The sequence below is a fragment of the Oryzias latipes genome, chromosome 23, assembly GCF_002234675.1.
Source record: "Oryzias latipes chromosome 23, ASM223467v1".
In the NCBI taxonomy this organism is placed as follows: Eukaryota; Metazoa; Chordata; class Actinopteri; order Beloniformes; family Adrianichthyidae; genus Oryzias; species Oryzias latipes.
This window is the reverse complement of record NC_019881.2, coordinates 14,941,512-14,967,079: the sequence shown is the minus strand read 5'-3', so window position 1 is coordinate 14,967,079 and position 25,568 is coordinate 14,941,512. Positions and strand designations below refer to the sequence as shown.

The 25,568-nt window shown below is 37.2% G+C and overlaps 1 protein-coding gene across 2 annotated transcripts in view; it reads left to right on the top strand.

The window, feature by feature from the left end:
* The window catches only part of plxna4 (plexin A4), a 231,814-nt gene that overhangs the window by 135,501 nt on the left and 70,745 nt on the right, over positions 1–25,568 (top strand). For both annotated transcript variants that reach the window (XM_023952327.1, XM_023952326.1), the window contains exon 5: positions 10,377–10,477. In XM_023952327.1, coding sequence (XP_023808095.1) covers positions 10,377–10,477 — 101 coding nt within the window. The remainder of the gene's footprint in view (positions 1–10,376; positions 10,478–25,568) is intronic.

The following is a 25,568-nucleotide window of genomic DNA, read 5'->3' as shown; positions in this document are numbered from 1 at the left end:
ATTATTAATTTCTCCTCCATGATCAAATTTCAGACAGTTGGCACTTCTGTGTTTTGAACAGGACGCAATGCATACACCACTACCAAATCCAAGTCCCTGATTGGTCAAAGTTCAACCTGATTTAACTTTAAACGCATGTTCAATAGATGGACATTCCTGTTCTAAATTTTATTTAGCTTTATGTGAGTGGTGCAGTAAATGTTAGTCCTTTCCTCTGCCATCTTTACACTTAGCACCAGTCATAAAAGAGGTTCTGCTTTTTTCTGTTGGCAGCATTACAGCAGTGTAGCTAACCCTGCACATTGTCTTCAGCTTCTGCACATCTACAGATCTTTTTGCCATCACTATTTACTAATCTCGTTCACATTCTAAGTGCCGAGATTACTGAGATAACACTTTAAATATCAGGCAGACAGTGAGCTGAAGGTGCCCTTTCAAATGCAGCTCTCACTGCCTCTCCTGAGGGTCTCTGTCTGCAGGAGAGACAAGCCAGCAAAATGAAGACATTTACAATGCTGTTTGTCAGGGCTTCCAATTACTGCACTTCTGTGCAAATATGTTGAGCTGCATTGGTGAAACTGGTGTTTTTCATTGCCTTTTTTAAGAGTTATTTTGTGTTTTCTTTTGCTTGATGTAACAGAACAATAAAACTTCATTTATATGTCTTTTTTTATATACCTGCTATTGTATTTGTGAAACGTCATGATAACATTTATTTTAAAAGGATCTTTTTTGCATGCAAATGTTGGACTAAAAAGCAAACGAATTGGTGTGTGTGTTACTCTTTTGTAGTGATTAGGCTATTAGCCCAATTACAAGGTTGATCTCAAGTAACTGTTTAGAAAAAAACAGTTGGGAATTTCATACACAGATGGAGAAAACAGTTAATGAACACAGAAAACACAGTAAATGCACTCAAAGCCCAGTCCTAATCAGTGCCAGGGGGGCTACCGAGCACGATGAGAGTGAGCACGTTTAATTCAGTTGCTTTTATCTGCTCTTTGCTTAAAATCTTGTTGTTTCTGCATTTACACAAAAAACGATCACTAGTTTAGATAGAAAAAGCTGAATGAATTTATTAGAAAATTTACATTTGTAATTATTTTTTAGCATGTATATTTTATTGCAATGCATATAGTGACGTAATTATAATCGGGCTTTTCTAAACCAGTGTTTTTGAACCTTTTTTGAGCCGAGGTTCACTTTTTCCTTGAAAATCCCAAGGTACACTAACAACCAAAAATGTAAAAAAAGAGAAACTCTGTAGTCTGCATTGATGAGCAGTCTCTCCACAATCTTACAAGCTTGAATTTTTTCCTAAAAGTTTTTTCTGTTCAGCTAAATTTGTCTGTCTGTAATGTAAAACTTTTACATTTTCATTGAAAGAAAAAAAAACATAGCTAAAAAAGAGCTTATTTGTGATCTAGAAAACCCACTGGCCGGGCCACAAACTCACTTCTCTGCTCCATTGTGATGCATCTGCTTTCCTTAGCTGAGCTGGTATCTGACTCAAAACTGTACGTCTGGATAGCTCCAATATTGGTCCCCTTTTTTGTTGCTCTGCTAATGTTAGGTTGGGGGTGTCACAGGCTGTAAGCTAGTGGGAGAATATGTAAACTGATAGCTCTTAGTTATGAGGGAAGGGGAAGGGGGAAGGGGTCTGCCAATGTTTCTACCCACAAATCAGAGGGACATTTCTAATGAACTACTGCCGCTCTGCAAAAACTATGTCCTAGAAAATGACACTGGGTTCTTGATTTTGGCTCAAAAAATCATAGACATACTGTAATTGAAAGGCCACTGGAAACGGTTTAAAAATGATCAAAAGTTGATCAGAGTGCCCTTTACATCCCTATTGATTAAAGATACATTTTTGTTTTGTAATAATTGTTTGCTTTTCATTAACCTCTTGGCCAAGTTCAAAGACCATGCAATGGCAATCCCACTAGAAATGGGATTAGGTGGACTGCTTCCTGGATCGTTGTACTAGTTTAGAATAGAATCTCGCTCTCACATGCTCATTCCAAATTCCCAGCAGTACTAAAAGCCATTAAAGCTGCCTGAGTTGGTCGATAGAAAAAGACCACCTGCTGTTTCTGGGGCCTGGGACCTAGACACTTGCAGAGAGAGTGTGATATTTTGAACGAGAAAGAAATACAGAGGGGTCAAAAAAGAGAGAGGCAAGGGTGCCCGCGACAGGAGGCTGAGAGCACAGTTGGTCAATACAGTTCTATCAGTGCTTTTCTTAGACTTGAAATGCTCAGCTTGGTGAAGCTGGGGTTCGTTTTGTGTGTCTGCTACCAAACTGAAGGTGGGGCAGAGATGTTGGAGCACAGAAGCGGATCTTCTGGGAAGTGGACACTATAAAAAGAGAAATCAAAGGCAATTATGTGAGGAGAGAAGCATGTAGGGATTAATAAGGCAAACTGAGCTACATTATGGATTTTCTTTGTGTGTGGATGTGTGTTCTTTGTATACAGATATACAAGTATTTTTTCAAATTGCCCGTAATTTAAATTCTTTCCCTTGTCACCTATAAGTAAGATAGACTTAGACAAACTTGACATATGGCTTGATTTTCTTTGCCTGCATATTGAAAAGATTACTGGAAATGTAATAAGCATTTTCAAGAAATATAATAAAAAAGGTGCCTTTTTTTCTGATCTAAATTTGCAAAGGTGTTTTCAGCATTTTGTAAGACTGCTACACCATAATACATAATATATTCTGCCCATCTAACAGCTATGACAGATAGGAAAAATGAAATATCAATAATTTACTTTATTCAAGAACCAGCGCAATGCTTCAGCAGAGAAGGCTTAACACTTTTGCAGGGATTTGTAATCATGTTAGGTCCTCTACCCTGCCTGTATGTGCCATCAATTCACGAGAGAAGGAAATAAGCCAAACATTAACAAAGCGCACATTCTCATTCAGCATTGTTAACTGTAAAATTTAATTCCATCGCTTTCACTGTATTTTGTTCAAACCTTATTGTTCCCACCGTACTTGTATCCTCCTTTCTTGTTTCTATCCCCCGTCCTGTCACTGTTGCCTTTGTGCCGTTTGTTTTTCTTCCCGGGTTATCCAGTTGTGTTCCTACAATCCTTTTTCCATTCTAAGAGGATTTGTGAAGTAAATGAGGACTCAGCCTTTTGTGTTTTCTGGCTCCTCTTTTCATCTTACCCCTTTTTTTTTATACCTTTCATTCTCTTTTTTAAGTATCCTCTGAATTCCTGTTCTTATTTTGTTAAACCGCAGTTCTCTATTCCTTCTGGCTCGTTTTTTCTTAACAAAATGATCTGTCACTCCTACTTTCTCATTAATCCAGTGATTGGTTGTTCTCTAATGAGATATTTCTCTTCGTCTTCTTTTCACTGTCACACACATGTGAACACTCACACAAAAGACATCCCATTAGTGTGTTAAATAGATGTTCTGGCATAAAGAGGGCAGTCGTATTATAGAATGGGCTGTGATTATGGATATTAAGGTTGCAGTTTGAGTGATAAGGGCAGGTCAATCACACTATTAAAATGAGCTGATACCAAAGTCCACGACTGTGTTCCTGTGCTGTTAACACTGGTTCATGTGTTAGCCACATATGGGCAGTAGAAATAGGTCAGTGTCAATACTGGATCAGTATTGGATCATCTCATCACCTGTAAAAGCAGTGATGGAAGAAATCACACACTGATGACAATAGGTGATCAGAGTGATGTAAATAATTGATGAATACATTTCAACATCCAGGTTAGTTTCCTCTATTGATATTTTTTAAAAAGGTAAAAATAATAATAATAAATTAGAACTTCACAATAGAGTAATGTATTTTTTATTTAGGAAATTACACCAATAGGCAAAAATTGAATAAAAGAAATCTTAAAACGTAATAAAAATTATTACTAGACACTAGCTGTACTTTATGTATAATCTGACTTTAGTTGGATTTGGTAAATTATAAAGCATAAAATTTTAGACAAAAATGTTGTCAAACATGCCATAACAACTGGATTTATACTTGCTTCTCCAATGAAAATTGTGTTTTGGTGTTTTAACATGTGGTTGTGGCATTTTTCTCTTGACGTAGGACATGTATGAATAAAATTAAGCTTATAATTGCATGTCTGAGTATTTCTTTATTTACATCATTGTGAATTAGGAACAGGCAAAAAAATCTTACTGGAAAAAGCTTGTAGGTGTGACGTGGAACCTACAATGGCAAGCCACAAGCTCCTTGCTCCACTCCATTCTGATGCATCCACTTATAAGCCGCTACATCCATGTACGTCTTCTTTTTCCTTGTCCGAGCTGGCATTTTTCTCAAAATTGCATAGCTGGATAACTCCAATATTGCTCAGTGCATTGTACCGGTGCATTTTTGTTGCACTGGTAAAGTAAGGTTCGGGTGGTAAGGTAGTGAGAGAGAGTGTACACAAAGGGATGATGGGAAGGGTGGAAGGCTTTATCTGCGCCAATGAAACTCCTTCCACTCTGTCCTAGAAATGACAGCGTTCCAAATTTTGGCTAAAAACGGCTTAATCATAATTAAAAGACCTCCAGGAACACTTTTACAATAGATCAAAAGATGATTAGAGTGGGACTTAAATGAATAAAAAACAGAACAGTATATTATTAAAAGCTGGGATGCTATTTCAATTGGTTTAAGTAAAGCTAATGGACCTGTGCTGCCAGCTCGTGTTCAGTGGATCAGTAATTTTATTTTACCATGCATTTTCCAAAGAGGTTTAAATCCCAAAAAAACGGTTCCCTCGTTGTATTAAAAAAAAGTTTTTTTAATAACACACCCCTACACCTGTTTCAGCAGTCCAATTGGTGGACGTATTGCTTCCTCACATCTTTTCCAAGATGGTCAGTGCCAGCATCTTCAATTCATGTCAGGGTGAATCTTTTAATAACATCCTTCAGAGTGTGTGGCCTCCTCCCCCCTCCAGTGTGCAGCTTCAAGTCATGTAGGTGTTCAGATGTGCATATTATGTGGCTCAGATTAGCTGTGGGGTTATTGCGGTCTAACAAGCCAGGTGAATAGATATGCTGAATGCATTTGACTCTGACAAGTAAGACATGTAAGACGAGCTTTGTGTGAAGTGGGGGTTCATAAGAGGTAATGTTTGAACCTCTTTCCCCCCACTCTTCCTGTCTCTACCTGTATTTCTTAATTTATTTTCCCAGACCTGTGTAACTGTCATTTTTTAAAAGATCATGATTCTTAATAATGGGCCGACATTAAAATAGTAATTCATGTGATTCAACACTCAGCATATTTGACAGCTTCAGGCAGTTGGTTGCAGTCCAAGCTGTGCACTCAGTCTGTATGATATAGATGTTATTTTTACTCTAGCTAGGCCCCAGGGCATGACGATGCAGGCTGTGCAGAATTAGCGTCCATGCTTTCTGTGTGCGCCAACGTGAGATCTTCACATTATGTTCTAAGCATTCGCTTGCACAGATGCTTGGTACGGTCAAAAGGAGAAATTAGTACAATGCAAGGAGAAGTTGAAATTTATTAAGAGATCTGTCGATTATATATTTTTATGTATAGTTCAGCTTATCAAATTTCCTTATATTTTCTTTACTAAATTGATATTGGTGTATATGCAACTGACAGCAGGAGGGGTGGGGGACTGGTTTTTAAATTTGTTTGTATTATGTTTTAAAACTGAAAACATAATAAATATATAAAACACGAGAAGAATAAAAATGTATGTATTTGTTTTTACTTTTTCTCCTTTTTTCCTCTTGTGTGTTTACCATCTAAAAAGAAAAGATGACAATTTTTGTCATAATAGGCATAAGCGCAGAAAGGTTGGGCACTTCTTTATGCTTTTATTGCAACGTTTACTAAATTTGTGAATACATTTTATTTTCTATTTTAAATATAATGCTACATGAAATAATTGTTTCCTTTTTTTTGAAAACAGTACTTGGAAGAGTTTTAGCTATAAGGATGAGTGTTAAAAAATGAATATTGAAAAAAAGAAATAAAAGAAATGGATATTCATAGATTAGTGTCTGTTTCAGATCAGTTGAGGTAACAGCAGTTTATTGATGAGCTAATACTTGCAAACCTATCTTAATAAGCTGACTGTCACTCCCCACTTATTTCATGCATTTGACTAACTTTTTACTGTTTCCACTTTTTGACCAATGATTTAAATTCACTTTTTTCACCTATCTTTTTATTGTTTATTTATCTCCATTTTTGCATCAGGCTCTTAGAGGACAGTAATTTCATCTGTGCTGTATGTTAAAATATAGCACACATTTGACAAAAAATAAATATTGATTGGAAAAAAAAGTTAAAAGGAGTACTGATCTGAGAGCACAAGAGACTGACTGTGCCATTGTGTCTGTAATGTGGGATTGGACTATCAATGCAAACTCCTTTATATGTTCATTTGGATTGGTGCAGTTTAGTTGAGATGAGCTCTACATAATTTCAAATGGAACTGCAGGAAAAGAGGACAATAAGAAGAGCTAAAGAGAGAAATTAGTTAAGAATAAGACTGTGGGGTGATAAATAAATTATTCCATTCCCAGCGTTGAATGGCTCGATTGCCTTTGGCATTTTAGTATGTATGGAGAAATGAAGATACATAGGAAAGAAGTAGAAATTATGATCAATTTAATCTGTATATCATTAAATATGGTCTTATATCTTGCATGTGTATTTTAGGCAGAACTTTTGGTACTTTTCTGCCCTTGTAATGCATCAGCTATGCACACTTTAGTACAGTATAATTTTATGCTATTGTGCCTCTATAGCAAATGATCAAGTGTGTCTTCATCCTTCTCCCCACACATTAAAGCATCAAGTACCTCTGTGATCTCTACCTTTTTTAAAAGCATGATTACATTCAGCATCCGCCATCTCTACCTATTGAGAAAGGATGGAGAGTGCTGGATGTAATGGCTGTCATTTACTCACCTGAAACAGGGGGGAATTATCAATACCATGCACCCCATCTTTTGTATTTATCCCTGCTGATATGATAGTGCAGTCATAGTGAAGAGACATTGTGTCATAATGGTCTCCTTGCTGGCAAAGCCCACGAAGAAGATAGCATGAAATGAATGTGATATCGAGATGAGAGGGACAAGAGGTGCATTGGGTCGTTTAGCCACCAAATCCTTCTATTTTGTGATAAAAGAGGAGACAAAAGTGTTGCCTGCTAAAGTGTGAGCGTGTGTCTGTGTGGCGGATAGAGAACCAAGGCTTTTGAGAGATGATGAATGTATGATCTCACACACCTCAGAGAGTTTGAGTGACAGGGACGGACAGACAGAAACAGATGGAGAATGAAAGATATCAGGATCTATGCTCTGGAAGAGATGCCTTAATATTGGCACCCAATGGTCTCTGAGTTTGGTGTGTGTTTGTCTTTGCTCGCTTGGGGTTTTATCTGTTGACAAAAGAATTTCTGCAAATCCAGGCATCTGAGTCCTCAATAGGCATCAGGAGACCCCAGTGTTCTAGAATCTTTATTTAAGTTTTTTAATTCATTTTTAGGTGGTTAATGTGCATATCAGCTTATGCTTCACTGATTGTATGTGAAGGCATAAAGTATGAAGATGTGGCTTCATTTAGTAGACTTATGTGCCTACATAGAAATCATTGTACTGTAAAAACCCTCTCCCATGAAAATTGTGTTTCTTGTTTTTGTGGTATTTTCTGAAGATAAAGGGCATATATGAAGAAAATTAAGCCGAAAATTGCATTCCTGAGTATTTCTTTATTCAAGTCGTTGTGAATCAGGAGCAAAAATGCAGATGGAGAAAGAGCTTTTTTGGGACAGAAAATACGCTGAGTGAACCAGATCCTCCCTGCTCTACTCCATTCTGATGCATCCGCTTGAAGACAACTAGATCCAATTGTGCATTTTCGTTGCACCGGTAATTGGGGTGGTAAGGGGCTGTAAGCTAGCTTGAGAGCATTTAAAAAGAGAGCTCTCAGCAACAGTGAGGGGACGGGGAGGCAGGGGTTGTTCAATGCCAGAGGTCCAGGACAAAATTTAAATATCTTCACTTTCTGAACCACAGCTTTTCTTGCAGATAGGTTTCATAAGTAGCCTTTAAAGATTGTGGCATACAGATGTTTATGGCTGTAAAACCCCTCACTACACCATTTATGAACTTTTCTCAAACAGACATGAACATTTCCCCCTTTTCTCTCTTGGTTAAACTCTCAAAGTTCAAACCTTCGTAGAAAAATAAGTCTAGGATTACAGAAGGAAAACAAAGATCTGCTGGCGATTGAAGATTTATGCAACTCTGGCAGCCTAAAAGTTCTGCATATCTGTACATGAAACACGGAACCAAAGAGGGTGATTGACAAGATCAACAGCCAATCAGGACACATAACACAGTGCACTGTTTAAAAAAACAATGTCCTAAAAAAAGACAGATTTCTGACTATAGCTAAAATCTGCATAATCTTCATTAAAAGACCACTGGGAACGCTTTCAAATAGCTCAAAAAATTAGGTTGATGGGTCTTCAACTTACAGAAAAACAACATGTGTTGTTCATTCAAGAATAGCTGCTTATTGGTAATTCTAGCACAATTTCTTTGCAGGGACTTGGAAGTTATCTGGTTGGTTGAATGACGTAGCCGTGGTCAGTGTTTTTGGAGGATCAGGCCTGAGGAAAAGTGACAGGGACAGAAGGGATGCACAGGGAAATGCAGATTAGTAAAGAGTTAGATCACATATGCACATCAGTTCTCCATTATCTGCCTGATTCCATCTCAAACTCATTCTCTTTATCTACCCGATGCAAATATGCCTCTACACAGCAGGGAGGGCAAAGACACTTTGAGTTTTTCCACCAAAGCACACACACAATCTGAACAGATGCACCTGCATTGTCTCTAATCTGTAATAGCATGCACAATTCCTCTTGACTTTGACAACGAGATACTCCCCCTCTGAATTCATTCAGTTGTGTGTGACTCTGCAGTGTTTGTGCATACATATCTCAGCATACTATTTATAGTACTTGCAGGGACATTTGTGAATTCACTCAAATGTAGAAGTCTAAAAGAAGCAGCAATGTGTTGCAGTGGCATGCTTTCAGTGTACTTACACTATTTAGATATTTCTAATTCAGTTGATTTCAAACTTGCTTCTTTATTTATCAAAAAGGAAGAAAAAAAGCATTCTGATCAGTTAATGAGTGTCTATTGAATCAACAGAGAGAACAGCAGTTATTGCCGGACTGAGTTTCAGAATTACCAGCAGAAAAAAGGCATGCTCAAAATGCCACTTTTTATCTGGCCCATCAGTACATGGCTTAGTTATTTGTCTTTTTCCGTCTTAAAAAACAACCTGTGTCCCCTCAAAATGTAGTAAGGTAACTACATTTTAAAATTGTTTTCAAATCAGAAACATGTACGAAGATTTCTTTTTCCTAGTTCTTGTTTTTTTACTCTGCATGTGTCTTTTTATTTATGTACTTCATTGTGTATGTCAATTTTATGCTCTAATGTATGCAAATCATTTTGGAGTTTCTTCCCCTAAAAGATGAACTTCCTAATCATGCACTAAGCGTGCAGACATTTGCATGCAAACAAACAAAAAGCCATCATCCCCCTTTAACCTGGTCATATCAGTCCCTCACTGATGATTTCGGCTTCCTCTGTCCCTGGCTGTCAAGAAGCAGCTTGAGTGAAAGCATTCATCCACCAATGACAGCTCATTAATCAAAAGTGCCAACTGCTCTTATTATTGCGGCATGCAGTTACCATAGTGACAGTAAGGGGTAGGGTGCAGCTGAGATCCACCTCCCTTTTGCCCCATGTGCTTGGTCACTCAAAACTCATGCCAATCAGTGCCAGTCATTGCCAGTTTTAGTTGGCAGGGCAATATATCATCATAGATGGACTACTGTTCCCCCGTGGCCAAGTTCCTAATATGGAGCTGCTTCGATTGGCAAAAAGATGCAAACTCTTTAGCTGTAAAATTTTCAGCAAAACCAACCATGATACTACATAATATTCATTCACTTCTGCTTGATTAGTTCTGACAGAAATTGAAAGCAAGAAATTCATTTAAATGGTTAAAGTTTCCAGCCTTCTTAGTTTGATTTATTAAATACTTTTTCACCTAACTAATGGTTTTATAAATCTAGGCTAATAATTATTTTTGCAAGCAATAATGCTAGAACTAAATTATACAGGACATGTTTATCAGTGTAAAACATACGACTGTAGATCCCCCCTCCCTCTATTTATTTTAGTTGTTCAAAAAGACTTGTCCAGACTGGATTCTCTTCATAAAGTTTCTCTTACTTCCATTAATCTTGAAGGTCAGCTATGCGTTCCACATTGGTTTAAGGTTTCTGCATATTTTTTCACAGCTGTCAAGAGTACCTGTGGAGGCCTGTGGACAATACTCAACCTGCAGTGAATGTCTTGGATCAGGAGATCCTCACTGTGGCTGGTGTGTCCTACATAACATGTGAGTACAATCGTTTTGAGATAGAACAGATTTACAGTGCCTGTCAAAAGTTTTAAAATGCCCCAAACTTTAAAGTTTTTTAATGAGTACTGGCTCGTTGATCTCTAAAATGAAATGATAATACAAATGAACAACCAGAGTAGCAAAAAAGAATTCCTGGAACCAAATTATTGATCAAAATGTAATTGTAATTGTTAAAAGAAGGCACTTTTTACAAAAATAACAGCTAAACACAATTGCTACATTCTTTTTATAATTGAATGTTTTTCAGAATTGTGTTTGAAGTCTCCTGCAAAAATTTCCATCAAGGTTTGGTAGTTTCTTGGTTTTTCACTCATCTGTCCAGTTCATCCAAAGGGGCTCATTGTGGTTCAACCCTGGATACTTTCATTAAGTTTACCACCTAGCTCTTTTGTCTTCAGGTAGTTCAAGTATAGTTTTGCTTTATCTTTTGGGTCATTATTTCCCTAATGAATAAACAAACCCCTGACCAAAATTTTACACAAGTGGGAACCGCATGGCACTGCAGAATGCTGTGTGAATGTTCAAGGTGTCTCTGAAGCTGTACAGGATGCCAGTCCTGGATTCACCAATGAGCCCCAAACCATCACACTTCTATTTCCATGTTTAACAGTTGATGTTGCATAATATTAAGCCAGTCTTTTTCTTTTATAAAGATTCTGCATCTTCCTGTTGTCAGTGTTTCTTGGCCTAGACAAGCTATCTTAGCCTTTCTTACTGCAACTGATAATGCCAATTCTCAACATAGAAGTCCTCAATTTACAGTTAATACTGAAACTGGCTTTCAAAGACAGCAGTGAAGCTGAGCTTGAAGAAGTTGTCCTGTGATCCCCTTATGCAGTATTTAACTCTCAGAAACTTGTTCTCAGTCGCAGCTTTGGTCTTCCACACCTCTTCCTGTCACAGTTTCTTCTAGTCTAAGTGCCTTTTTATCGTCAGAGAAGCTTTAATCACTGACACCTTGACTTTCTTTGCATTTATTGGAAAAAAATAGCTAAATTTTGCTGTTCAATTCGAGCTGTTCAAAGTTCTTCAGTTTTAAATAACCTCAACTTTATATTCTAATTCCTGGCAATTCACAACTTTGTTTTAAACCATTTCAAGCCTTTTATACAACTCTACTACTTTTAACTGGAAAACATAACTTGGATAATTGGGATGTTCGAAAACTTTTGACTGGCTCTGTTTATTTCTCTGCTGTTCCCCAACTCTTTTACCCATACAGACATTTCTGGGGAATATGTGTTTGGATAGTTAGTTCTCCTTCCAGCAACCCCCACCACCACCTGTTTGACACACTATTCTCTAAAGCCCTTGACCATTCAGGCATACTTCTACACTATCCTGACCTCGGGTTGCTTTCCTGGACTTGGCCTTTTGCCACCATTATGTCTAGATATTTTCCCAGACTGAACCACTAGTGTTGTGTAGGCCTTGAAACAAGACCCCAATGGAGGCACTGAGACTTGCATGAACTTCCAAGATTGTGTTAAGCACTACTGTAGACTTTCAGGGTGTTGTTCATAATTTTGTTTCTATTTTTGTGGAAAGCAATTCGACAGGTTGTAGGATCTACACCGTGACTGTCATCCTTTCCTCTTTCTGTCCTTTTGATTTTAAAATAGCTTTTGATTTAAAAAAAAGATATACATTTAAGTGTAAATCTATAATCTCAGTTCTTTATAAATGTTTTTTTTCCAGATTATTTTTTCTTTCATAAAGATAAAAAAAAAATCTTACCAGTCAGTAGCACCCTTTTCTACTCTGATTATATTGGTTATATAAAGTCTACTTATGTTGAGCTAGTGGCTTAGTACAAATGAGTGTACGAACTAATTGTCAGAATAAAGTAAAAATCATTAATGTAATATCACATGCAATTTTTGGTAGCAAAGTTGTAATGTGTCTGCTGTAAACATTGATGGTAATATAGTAGGAATGGGTAATATGCATAATTTTTGGTTTGAAAACAAGTGATTGGTAGCACCATGAGTTCATTCTTGTTCTTAGCTCATAGATGTTTGTTTTCCTTAGAAATTAGTTAGAATTAATTTCTAAAACCTACTACAACTTTAAACTCAAAGATTTCCCCATGAGAAGCTATAGTCTAGTTTTGTGAAAACCTATTTGTGGGTGCCAGATTAGTTTGCTCCACAGCCGTTCAAAAATAATTTTCAACTTGAATATTGTAGCGAAACAACATTTTATATCCTTATTCATGCTGGCATAGAGAGGACACAAAGGGGTGGAAAAGTCTGAAAGGGACAAAAGTGCTTTGGAAGAAAATGAAATGGAACTATCTATGTAGGCAGAGTGTAGATGGGACAAAGACAAACGAAGAACAAAACCATATTTGGAGGCTTAATAAATGTTAGTAAATTCTAAGAACCAAAACCTGAAAATATGACAAATAATAATTGTTCATTTTGAATTCTTAAGGGGTAAATAGGCAATGAATGTTCCATTGGGACAATACGTTCAAGGATTTAAATCTAACGGAATGAAAAGTTTAATAAAAACAAAACAATATATTTATGTTTGCATTAGACCAGGCCAAAAGATTAGACCGTTTTCACAAAGGTAATTTGTTTTAAAGTGCGTTTTGAATTTAGGCTGAACTGATTTGGTAAAGTGTGTATGTAAGTGGGCATGTATACAAATAAACAGTTGCTCTTGACATTCTCACAGTCAGAGCAAATGGGTAGCTACAGATTGGGTTGTCACACTTAACCTGATAGAAATGCTTGCCCTTGACTTATTTCAGTCTTAACACAAATGCACAGAAGGGCAGGTTTACTCTCACACAAGCCATTCCTGCTTGAGATTTTCTGTCAATGCACTAAAACATGAATAGATCTCAGAGAAAGAGAGAAAATTGCCAAAATGCCCCTTTAGTAGATGTCAAGTGTTGAGATGATTGATGAACACAAGGGCAGAAAAATAGATTTATGGGTTTGCTGTGTACAAGTGAAGATGTGAATGATTTGTGAGTGTTCACCTGCACATCAGCACTGTCTACTGGACACCCCTTGTTGCACAATGACACACACTGTGGATAAAACTCACAAACCAACAAGATTTATTGACCACATCTTCATCTTATCATCTTTCCTATAAACAGTCAACATTTTAAACAGTCCCGGTTCAGAATTATTTTTGTTTTCAGTTTTAGGGTAACCTTCAAGCTTCAAATAGCCACCAAAACAACAGGTAAAGTGCAAACAGTTTCAACAGCCTTTTTCAATGTCTCTAAGTTTTAGCAAAACAATGACAGTGTTTACAGTCAGCTTCTCAATGAGAGATGACTTCTTTTTTGGATTTATATTTTACAAATGGTACATACTACCATAACTTTAAAGTTTCAGTGGTTTCTTAGTAGGATTTACTTAATTAACTTCTTTCTCTTTCGGCTTTTCCCATCAGGGGTCGCCACAGCGAATCATCCTCTTCCACCTCACTCTATCATGGACATCTTCTACCCTAACATTAGCCAACTTCATGTCCTCTGTTAAGACATCCATATATCTCCTCTTTGGCCGTCCTCTTGCCCTCCTGCCAGGCAGCTCCATCTCCAACATCCTTCTACCAATATATCCACTGTCCCTCCTCTGAACATGTCCAAACCATCTCAGTCTGGCTTCTCTGACTTTGTCGCTAACACAGGCAACATGAGCCGTCCCTCTGATGTACTCGTTCCTTATCCTGTCTATCCTGGTCACTCCCAAGGAGAACCTCAACATCTTCATCTCCGCTACCTCCATCTCAGCCTCTTGTCTCTGTCTCACTGCTACCGTCTCTAACCCATAGAGCAGAGCTGGTCTCACCACTGTCTTGTACACCTTTCCTTTGAGTCTTGCTGACACTTTTCTGTCACACAACACTCCTGATTTACTTAATTAACGAACTAACTAAAGGACTTGGTCAAAAATAAACACACGTTTTAGCTAGTGGACACTTCACAATATCCCTGTGTTGCATTTTAGTAAAACAATAAAACAAAATCTGTAAGTTTATGACAATCTGCATCCCTCTGGTTCTGAGATATTTTAAAGACCCACTCCCATCATCTTTTGAGCTACTTTACAAAGGGTTTCCAGTGGGCTTTTTTTTATTATAATTTTGTCGTTTTTAGCCAAAATAACAAAACAAAAAAACCCTGCTGTGTTCTAGGACGGTTTGTATAGAACAGCAAAAGTTTATTAAAACTAGTGGAACTAGTACTAGTAGAACATGTTAAAAACACAATTTTCATTGAGTGTTTAAGAAGACTGTGATATTTGAACAGAATAGTTATCGAACACAAAAGTGAGACGAAAATTAACAAGTGATTTTCAAAAAAAGTGAAATAATGTTAAAAACTATGAAGGACAGCATTGTTTTTTGTTTGTTTGAAGCCAATTTAGATGTGTTTTTCTGGCCTTGTCAAGGTCAACACAAGTTTTAACAATGACTAAAAGACCAAAGGTGTACACAAAGCCTTTTAAAAACCACATGGGAGAAGCGACCATAACACAGACAGACTCTCATACTTGCTCTGAGCTGGAATGAATAGTTGTAAGGAAGGATAGGGAGCAGTTCCTCCTCCATAGTGCCCGTCCACATAGTTTGTTGTTCCAATCAACCTTGAATTCTCCTCACTGCTCTGAGGGGAAAAACAGCTTGCTTTCTCTCTTGGTCTCTCTCTTTTATTATCGCTTTTCCTCTCATGCACATACACACGTAGCCCCCATTCTCTCAGCTATCGGCGTTGCTTTTATTTACTCTATAGATTTGTGAGAGAGAACCTGTTAAAGGGAATACCAGACCAAGAAGAGGAAGGTAATCAATATTACAGGAGAGGAAATCAACAAGAGTGGATGGTGCACCTGTTTGCATTTCTGTGTATGCTCCTCCAATTGCAGTCAAATTGTCCTTCATGACCAATGGCCGTATTAAAAATATAACAGTTTTTAGAAAAAAGTTATTTTCTAATGTTTTTCTGTACATTTATAATGAAACTTATACCATTAGATGTCAATTCTAAAAACTCTTGAAATCATTCAAGGGATTTCCAAGTTCTCCAGTGAGCTCTGACACCATTCATGTAGACCTGGAGGCACACCTGTCAACTAAACTGTCTTGGTCTAGTCATGCTGTCAGACATCCACAATGTATGCTAATGCCATTCTAGTTAAGCAAGTAAAAGGAAAGTTTTGACTCATCTCAACCTCCTTCTTTTTATTATTCCCTTTTTTTAAAAATTTCTTTTGCACTCTAGATGAAACAAAAATTGTCAATCGGAAGAAAGCTTCAAGTAAAGGACCCTGACAGATTACATATACAAAAGGGGTCTTCTGTGTAGAAATAAAAACAGTTAGAAACTAGATGCAAACATCTTTCAATTTATGTGCATATTTAGGTGTATGTATAAACTACAGTAAAACAGCCTTTGCTTGAGTTATGTTAACCCACACTTTTATGAATTTCAAATTTCCATCTAACTAACCCTGGGTGTTTGCATCCAACTGTTTTTGTTTACAATATAAAGTTGGTCTAATCTGAAATGTTACTTTTTTTGTGAATTCTACTCTCCACCCCCCTGACAAAAAGGCAGGGGCACTCCTGCTGAGAGCCAAACCCAGAAATACTTGAGCCATGTTGGGGGTATGTTGCCTTTTGAATGCCAGTCTGTCAGCTGTCAGTTTTGTAAGTGGTTAACTATGATGTCAAGACGCCTGTAGTGCATGACAGCCAGAAAGATTGGAGACCGTATTTTGAGAGGTACTTTTGTCAATCTGATCGTCGTCACATTTGGCGTAGATGTTGGAAATATTTTACATTTCTATACAATATGTGTTGATGGTGGTATAAGGGAAAATATGTTGCCATATATTCACTCAACCTTCTTTTTATCACTTATTTTTTTATGGTCACCAGGCACGTTCACACATAGGGCCCTAGGGATGCTTGAACACCTGCCCTTTTAGCCTCGTAATAAAAAGTGCCCTAGCACCCTCTGTTTTTTTGTATTAACATTAATACATTTCTGTTAGAGATACAAGACAAAAATGTGGCTACCAACACCCATAGTATTCTATCAAACCCATTTTTTTGTAATATGAGGGTTCTGAGCTGCCGCTTTTGTCTTTGCGGCTCTGAATGGACTCAGAGCCGCCAGAGAGAGTAAGGGACAGCCAGGGACAGCGAGACAAACTGCTGCCCCACAGACAACTGTGCAGACAATGCGACCATGAAGCAACTTGAATCTGAGAGTTCTGGTCTAACTAGTCGTCGTCCACTGATTCAACGAGCTTAAATATGGTTCATATTTAAAAGAAACGCTCTAAAGAGGACAAAAGCCATGGAGAAACAAAAAGGGGATAAAGCAGATGACTGGAAAAGGTAGAACTGAAAACCACACACTTCTACTCAATGAAGAAAATAAACAGAAATGAAGAAAGATGTTGATGATTAAATAAACCAGGAGTGACTGATAGAGGACAGAATATGACCAAAAACACCACTGTAAACATAAATGACAGCAGAATCCTCAAAGCGACAATATGATAACATTAAATACTATTAATAGTTTCAGCATTCTTGGGATGAAACTTGTTGGATGTCGGTGTTTAAAATATTACGATCATTATTAAACTTGATTCATTTTAATTATGCCTGCAGCACATTGTGCCAAAATTAATAGCCTGCAGTGTTTTATTGCTTTGATGTTTTCCAAGTCTATGATAAAGTGAACAAACTCATGCTGACAATAATTTGTTTACTTAAAAAATTGACACTTGCATCACTTTCACCTACACATGTATCATGGCTGAGTTTTTATCTATTAGTCATTTATTTTATAATTTCACTTAATTTCTGTATTGTTTAAAGGACAAAAAAAAAGTGTTTTGGCTGCCGTTTTCTGACTTTGAGCCCCTGCCCCTCTAAAATCCAGTGCACATCCCTAATGGTCACTATTCTTAATTATAAGCCAAGCGATTCAGTATTAAGTAAACCTAAAGTATATTATATTTTACTGTACATTCATATATGTTGACTAAAAATGCTCATTAATTGTGGTAGTTACATTCTAAAAATAACATGCAATAGATGGAATCTGTAAAGTAGTTATCTTAATTTTTTGCTAAAATTATAGTATTCTAACTGTGTAAAAACCATTGCTGCACACTTTACAGTTTTCCCCAACAGACATTAACATTTCACATTTTCATCTCTGGTTTAAACTCTCTAAGTTCAAACCTTCATAGAAAAATAAGTCCTGTATTGCAGATCGAAAAAATATTTTTTTTAAATCTGAAAATCTGCTTGAGATCAAAGATTTATGTAGCTCTGACAGGCTGAACACAATCTGTACAACAGACACAGCATGGAGGAGATACAGGGAGACTGCAAAAGGTGAGCTGTGATATAGCAAAAGACCATTCGGTTCTCCCTGTCTTCTTGTTTCACAATACCGTAATGTCATTGTAAGTGTTCAGCATGTTGAATCAATTTTTTTGGCTTTGTGATTTGTCTGTTCGTCACACATCTATACATCTTGTATTTTCAAATTTTTTCTGACTATTATGACGTTCTCTCTCCTTTTGGCTCCTCTCCATTTTTCTACAAAATCTTACAAAGGATTGTTCTTTTCTCTCATAAAAATCATTGGCTCCGTAAAGTAATTAATGCCAGAAATAACTTTCGTTGCTCCACCAGTTTAGATTTACCCATAGATCTTTCAGCTCTACCTAGGATATTTGCAAATCTTTTTGAGTAATACAATAAGTTCAGGAAGCCAGGAGAAATCACACAAAATTGCAGATAAAGAGTACAAGTCATCCTGCAAGCTTCTTGTCCTCTGAAGCCTTTGTATTCCTCAGACATCTGAAGTGTTGTCAAACGAATAACCTTTTGGAGGAGGAAGCTAATTGGCAGATTCTCCATGCCCTCTGCTTCTCTCTTCTCACATTTCTTCTCCTACCTGTCGTTGTGCTCAAAGCCATCTTTAACTCAGAATGCTCATTAGCTGGGAAATAGTGAGCTAATACTAATTAAACAACACTGCACCAATTAGCGTGCAACTACATTGTAATTGGTTGCAGTGATGGCTAAACTTTTCGTACAGTTGCCTTTAATTGCTTTTAAGTACACTGGTCCATAAAAAAAAAGTCATGGTTTACACAACAACAACAATTTTATAAGCAAGCAAATGTTAAAATGTGAAGTTCAGACTCAAACAAATAAAGTACTGTACTTGGGGTTATGTGTCATGAAGTCTAACTCTTTTACTATTTTATTCACCATTTGTCAGCTTGCTAAATGAAATATTTACTCGACTGCTATCTGTGATAGTTGGATTTCTTGAAAATGTTTAGTAACTAAAAGCACCTCAAGGAATGCTGTGACCACCATTTTACTTTTTACTTTACTTTACTTTTTCTTCTTATTCTCATGGTTTTGTTAAATAAATATATTTCAAATTCTAGAATTCATAGTATAAACATCAATTTATTTTTAATAACCTTTCCTGCAGCTCTATCAAAACTTGGTAGACCACCGTTTGAAAATTCAAGCCCTGGATTTATTTAAAATTATTTTTGTAAGCAATTTAGCCCACCAGAGTTGTATATTTATTCAAAGTTGTCACTTTGATCTTGATTTTGTTGGATCCATGGCTTTTCTCTGATGTCAGTATCTAAAAGGGAGGAGGGCCTCTCTTGTGTAAGGGCGACAGCGCTCACCCAATGCCGTCACCCTCCACCTCTTGGTGGGTCTTAAGGAAAGTTGAGAGAAGGGAACAAGACCAAGAAGTGACAGGGGCATCAGGATGGAACAGAGCCCTCCGCATTCTAGTTTTCTCTGAACTGTCACCAACATGGTGTGAAGACGCACAGACTTTTTCAATCTCACAACCACACCTCACAAAAACAGCCACAAAATGATTTACGTAGCCACCCTTAAGCACATGCACAACATATGCACACTCACTTTTAAGTCAGAGCCATTGCTCACTGTCACCTGTTGTCACTCCAGCAAGCAGAGGAAGGCAGAGGCACCAGAAAATGGACAGGCACACCGAAAAAACTTCAGGGAGGTAGTTGCCTTGCTTTAATTTAACACAGCATAAGTGGGACTGATTATAATTCATTATCAGACAACATAAAACAGTGTCTCAATTTGGTTAAAATCTTTAAATAGTAAAATAATTAAGTGCAACAGAAAAAAACTTATATACTTATATACTTATTATTTTAAGAACAGAGTTATAAAGACAGCTTTGCAAATGTTTATTCAAGATTCACAAAGAACAAGATTGAAGTAAAATAAGATTTCTATTGTACATTTTGGTAGGAATACACAGTCATGGTAATGAAAAGCATCCAGCTTGCCCGTGGCTGGAAAAACACATGATAGTGTCAGATGTTTTCATTCATAAGGCCAATGTTAGTTCTGTAAAAAAACAGTTACCCTCATCTGACAGCATCTGTTTTGAGCACCCTGAAGCATCTGCCAGCATCTCAAACACCGATGTCTTGTATGTACATTGTCTCACAAAATGATACTTCCTAAGACAGCAGGTACTTTGAAGATCCTAAAGGGGGAGGAGAGGGTGGCTAATGATCTTCTGATCATTGTTAAAACCCTCTGTATACCATAGTGCAGCTGGAGAACCAAACAAAGATGCAGTACGTCATCATCCTCTCTCTTGAGGATACTGAGAATCTGTTTGCCCCCTTCATGTTAGCTGAGGTGTTAAAGCACCTTTTGAAGTCGGTCTCCATGTACTCTCCCAGAAACTTAAGCTGTGCATCCACTTCAGACACTCCTTGCTTATGCAGATAGGTTCTAGATCAGTCTCGTCTCTCATTCCCTATGATCTGGCTAAAGGGATCAGGATGGAACAGTTCTTGATCACTAGTCAAGTTTGAGTTCTGTTGCTTAGTTTGACCTTGAAGCATGCAATCAGGTGATTTAGCTTACCAGCTAGCATAGTATTGCCCTCAGGTGATGTAGTGTTGCAATTTTTATCATCCTAATTATACTGAAGCCACTGTGATTCCTACTAAATTGATTTAAAAGCTTTAACTAGTTTGCAGGTCCAATTCCCGCCTTGCCTGCCCATCTGTCAAAGTGTTCTTGGGCAAGACACCGAAACCCACCTTGCCTCTGGTGGAAGGTTGGCACCAGTGTTTGGCAGCGGAATCAGTGTGTGAATGTGTGTGTGTGAATGGAACTGTGACTATAAAGCGCTATACAAGTATGCACCATTTACCATTTAATTTGTGTTTTTCATTTTGTCTTTTAATTTGACATAAAATAATGTATTTTTTAGGCAGTCTTAAAAAAGTATTTGATTAACAAGGTTAAAGTTAAATATAATTACATTGCTTTCCTAGTTAAAGCAATAACAACAGTTCACCAGATTCCAGACTGTATGAATAATCACATTTAATAATTAAAGTAAAATACATATAACCTCCGAGTTATATGTATTCTACTTGCAACCCCAGCAAATGATTAAGTAGTTACACTCCGTCTTGTCCTTCATAGATAAAAGCTCCCTCTTGACTCAGTAAACACACCTTCACTCAACAGGCTGGATATTGACTCCCTGGATCAATGCTGTCATATACTGTTTCCCTTATTGCACACATGTAGGATCATAACAAAGCATAAAGAAGCAAAAGACCTACTGCCTCCAGCAACATTTGATTCGTAAATATCCTACACAATCTGCCAGTGTTACCATATGGAATTCTGTTCCCTAATCAATTTGTTGCTGATATGTGGATATAATAAACTGTTGCCGGAACACAGGACACACAGAGCATGGCACAAAACAGATATGACAGACCTAGTTTGTTTACTATGAAAAACACCACATGGATCAATAATCTCTTAAGAATGACAACGACACCACATGAGCCAAATATAGAGGTAAATTCACTAATTCAGTAAGCAAATACTTTTTTTGTTTTTAACAAATGTTTTTAACAATATGGAGCACATATATAAAACTGTAAGCTTAAAAAAGGTGAGGGGCTGGCGGGAGGGCGTGTAAACAGAGGAATAATGGGAAACGGGGGTGGGCTTACTCCGCCCTAACAGTTCCGCCCACTTCTAATAAACTACTGCTGCTCTGCAAAAACGATGTCCTAGAAAATGAAACAGGTTTTTAGATTATGGCTAAAAACGGCATAAACAAATTGAATCTCTTATAAAATAGATCGAAAGATGATTGGGATGGGACTTCAACGACCAGGGAATATTTGATTTTTGGCTTTTAAAACCGCAAATACTGTATAGCTTGAATGCATATGTAGGGTAAATCCTGTAGTGTCAACCAAATGCCCAGAGGTTGTGTTCTAGTTGCTTTCACTGAGAAATATTTGTCTGCATCTGAGAAGAAAATAATGGAACTTGAGTTGGACATGCTAATAAACTCCAATTTTACTGAAACATTATGGTGCGATGTGACGGTGTGGCAACGTCAGATGGCGAGGGGGCCCACACTGTTTTTATTTTGTGTATTTGTGTATATTTTATGTATAAAATATCTACCTGTGGTGCCACCTGGAAGATGATGAAGAGCCCAATGGGAGGGGCTCATCATTTAAAAGGGTGCATCACAGGTAGTGAGGAATGAGTGAGACGGAGGTGTCTATGTGGATATGGCCCTGCGTGGAGCTAGTGGAGAGCTCACCGTTCTTGAATAAAGAAAGCACCCACTCACCTTGGCTCCTTTGCATCCTTTTCCGGCGGGACCCCGTCACATGCACTTATAAAATCAGACTTTGTCAGCTCTAAACAGTCTCCAGCAGGGTTGGAGTATCGCTTTTGGTTTTTATTTGGTACAGTTTGCATTCTTGTAATGGTCCACTGCAGTGTGGGTTGCAGATTTTTAGACCTGAGGACAGCAACTCTGCATTTGAAATGCCTACAGGTATAGGAGAGAGGTTGTGTGTGTGTGTGTGAAGTTTTTTTTTTTTTTTTTGTCTGTGCGTTCACACAAAGTGAAGTAACAGGATCATGGCCAGTGGGCCAGGTAATGACTCCCACACCAGCTCCTTCATGCAGATTTTTGCTCTGTGCTCCAGCAGTCTTAATGATAGCAGTTGGTACACTTCTTATTTTGTGTGTATGTGTGTACTTGTGGCCTTACTCAGCTCCATTCATGTGTGTTTGATGCCATGCTCGAGTGAGAGAAGTAGTCAGCCCGAATGTCAATGTGTCATATGACTGAAAAAGCGCACCACAGCTCCTGCTCCAGAGTAACTTATGCAGCCTAAGGTTATTGGTATGTATAAGATTCCACGCAGCGCATGATGATACATTGGTAGTATGGTAATTGGGTTTCGCTGGGCAACAGAATGGTTATTTGCTGTGCAGATCACTTAAAAATAGAAACTCAATGTGTACTAGCGGTGTAATGGTTTTAAAGGTTATTTTATTTTATTGCGTATCTTTTTCTTCATTTAAAACATTTTCGTTGCTCGTGCAGAGATATTTACACTGCCTATGTTTCCATCTGTGTGTTGATGCATAAGTGAAAACTCTCTTATAACTGTTTTCATTACATAGATTTCGGTAAACCTGAAAATGGCGGAAAATGCATTTTTTTTTTTTTTAAAAAGCATTTTTTCCTTGCCTGTTTGACCTTCTCCAGGACTTGCATTAGATGAGCATTTCACCTGAAGTCCCACATGATCAGAAACACCTAAAGTTGCTGCTTAAAGTCTTTAGCTGTAATTCATGAACTTTGGCTTTACTGATCCTCTCAAATGAAAAATCTTTATGTACTTAAATGTAAAACTCAGAAAGAATGCTTTGCACTTTGTTGTGATTTTGCCTACTATTATATATGTTTTTATTTTGCAGATTGAAGAATTTCACAGTGCTTATATTTCTTCCTGTCAGGGCTGTGGTTTCCATTGATGTGAATAAGCAAAACATAAAAGTTCAGTCCTTTTTCCTTTACACTTGTGTGCATTTTGAATGCATGCCATCAATCAAACTGTTGTCAGCTAATTTTTCTTTAAAAAAAAAAAGACTACATATCATATGTTTCTGTTTCTGGATCACTGAAGTTAAAAAATAACTTTTTAAATTGAACCTTTTTTTTCCACATCTTGCAATGAATTATACATTCATTATGGTGAACAATAATCTGAGTTTTAAAGCTTTTTTAGTGAATTTGTTTACAATACTCACTGCTTTTGAATGACCTATACAGCCTCATAGCAATAATTGCCAAGGCCAGGAATCATCTCTTTTTCCTTTCAGTTGCTCGCTAATTGTGCCACCTTATCAAAGGCTGGGAGAAACAAGAGTGCAGATTAGCTTTCATTCAGAGCCCATCTAATCCTTTCAGCTTTCTTTCTCAAAATCAGTCATTACCAGGCAGTAAACAGCTTTTTTTGACAGCAGTGTTTACTGACCAAATCAGAGAATACTGGACTTTTAATTTTGCATAAAAATGCAGTCAGGAGTCAAGCTTTTCATGACAGCTATTTGAAATTGTACTGATGTTGTTCAGTTTCGTTCCCTGCAGTGTTTTCTGCAGTGTTCACACAGAGTGAAACAATTCCATAACCATACTCATACAAATAATGATGTATATTGCTTGTCTGGGTAATAATTAAAAAACAATTATCTAGTGCTTTACACATTTTCAGATAGTTAAACTCTGTTCTGTATTATCTTTTTAATCAATTTTTCCAAAACCCAAAGGTAGTTGCATACATTTAAACTACACTTTTATTAAAATTTAGCATTTTGTGAAGCAATCTTACACTTTTGATTCAATATGGATATAAACGAGTCTTTTGCAGTCAAATGTGTTTTTATCTGCTATATTTCATCACCACTTCATTTATTTCCCTTTATTCTATACAATGGCCTTTGTTCCTGCTTTATGCAGCCATTTCAGAACATAGCGCATGCAAGAAACTAAATATAGCACCGGGAAAATAGTTTGAATAACTCAAATGTCAGACACAACCATTGTCTAAACTAATCTGTATGGCATACAGTGCAGATTCTTTCCTGTGTTGGTGGGTGGCATTGCATTGTAATGCAAAAGGGTAGATTCTGAGGCATTGCTTTTGTAGACTGAAACCTTCCACGGTGGCATTGCAATGGTCTCATTTAAAACAAAAAAAAGAGATAAATGTCTTCTAAGCAGTGTCCTTGTCCTTCGTTGGAGATATGCTGAAGACAGATAAAGAGACAAGAAACTTCCCTCTGCTGAGTCACAGTCTGCAGTCTGTTAGAACAGTTTATTATTCAACCTGTTGCCTTTTTCATCCTGCACAGCAAGTCTGTGACCTTTTGACACCTAGATGGAGATGAAAGCTGCAGCGCCTGTGGAGAGAACTGAAGTAGATCGTTAACCGTTATGTTACAATCAAGAAGTTAGGCAGCCCATTTTAGACATATTTAAAGATTTCATTTCTCAATTTTAGAAACGGTCTTTTATTTTTTTAATCATCAGAATAGGCTGGCGTAACTCCATACATGTAGAAATCTTGCCACACTATGCATGAGATGCTTCAGCATTTTGTTGCCCCTATTTTTATAATACATTTAAGTTTTTGCACATTTATGAAAGTTTTTGCATGAAATTACACGCTACTTGGAAAAGCAATGCCTAAATTTGCTTTATAGGTCAGCATTTCTTAATGTAAAATATAGTTTGCTGCAGTTATTAACCAACAACCATTTGTGGATGTTTTCATATTTTTTTCTATTGCAAAGCTTTTATAATTTCTCAATTACGGGTTATTTACAGGTGCTGGAATTTTAGAAAGATAATTTCCTAAATTGGATTTGTAGATGTATTGTTGCTGTGCATTTGTGAACCCTAAGCTCCTCACTCACATAAAATACAACTTTTGATTGTTGGTTTTGCCTAAAGCAGTAGGAACTCACTATGATCACAAATAATTGTAAATGTGTAAGTGCCATGATTAAAAAAAAAAGCAATGAAAAACTCCTAATCGATAAGAAAAACCCACTGAGGACAAAGCACATAACAGAAAGCTAAAAAATACATTACAAACTACAAATATATTCACTTATTAATTTC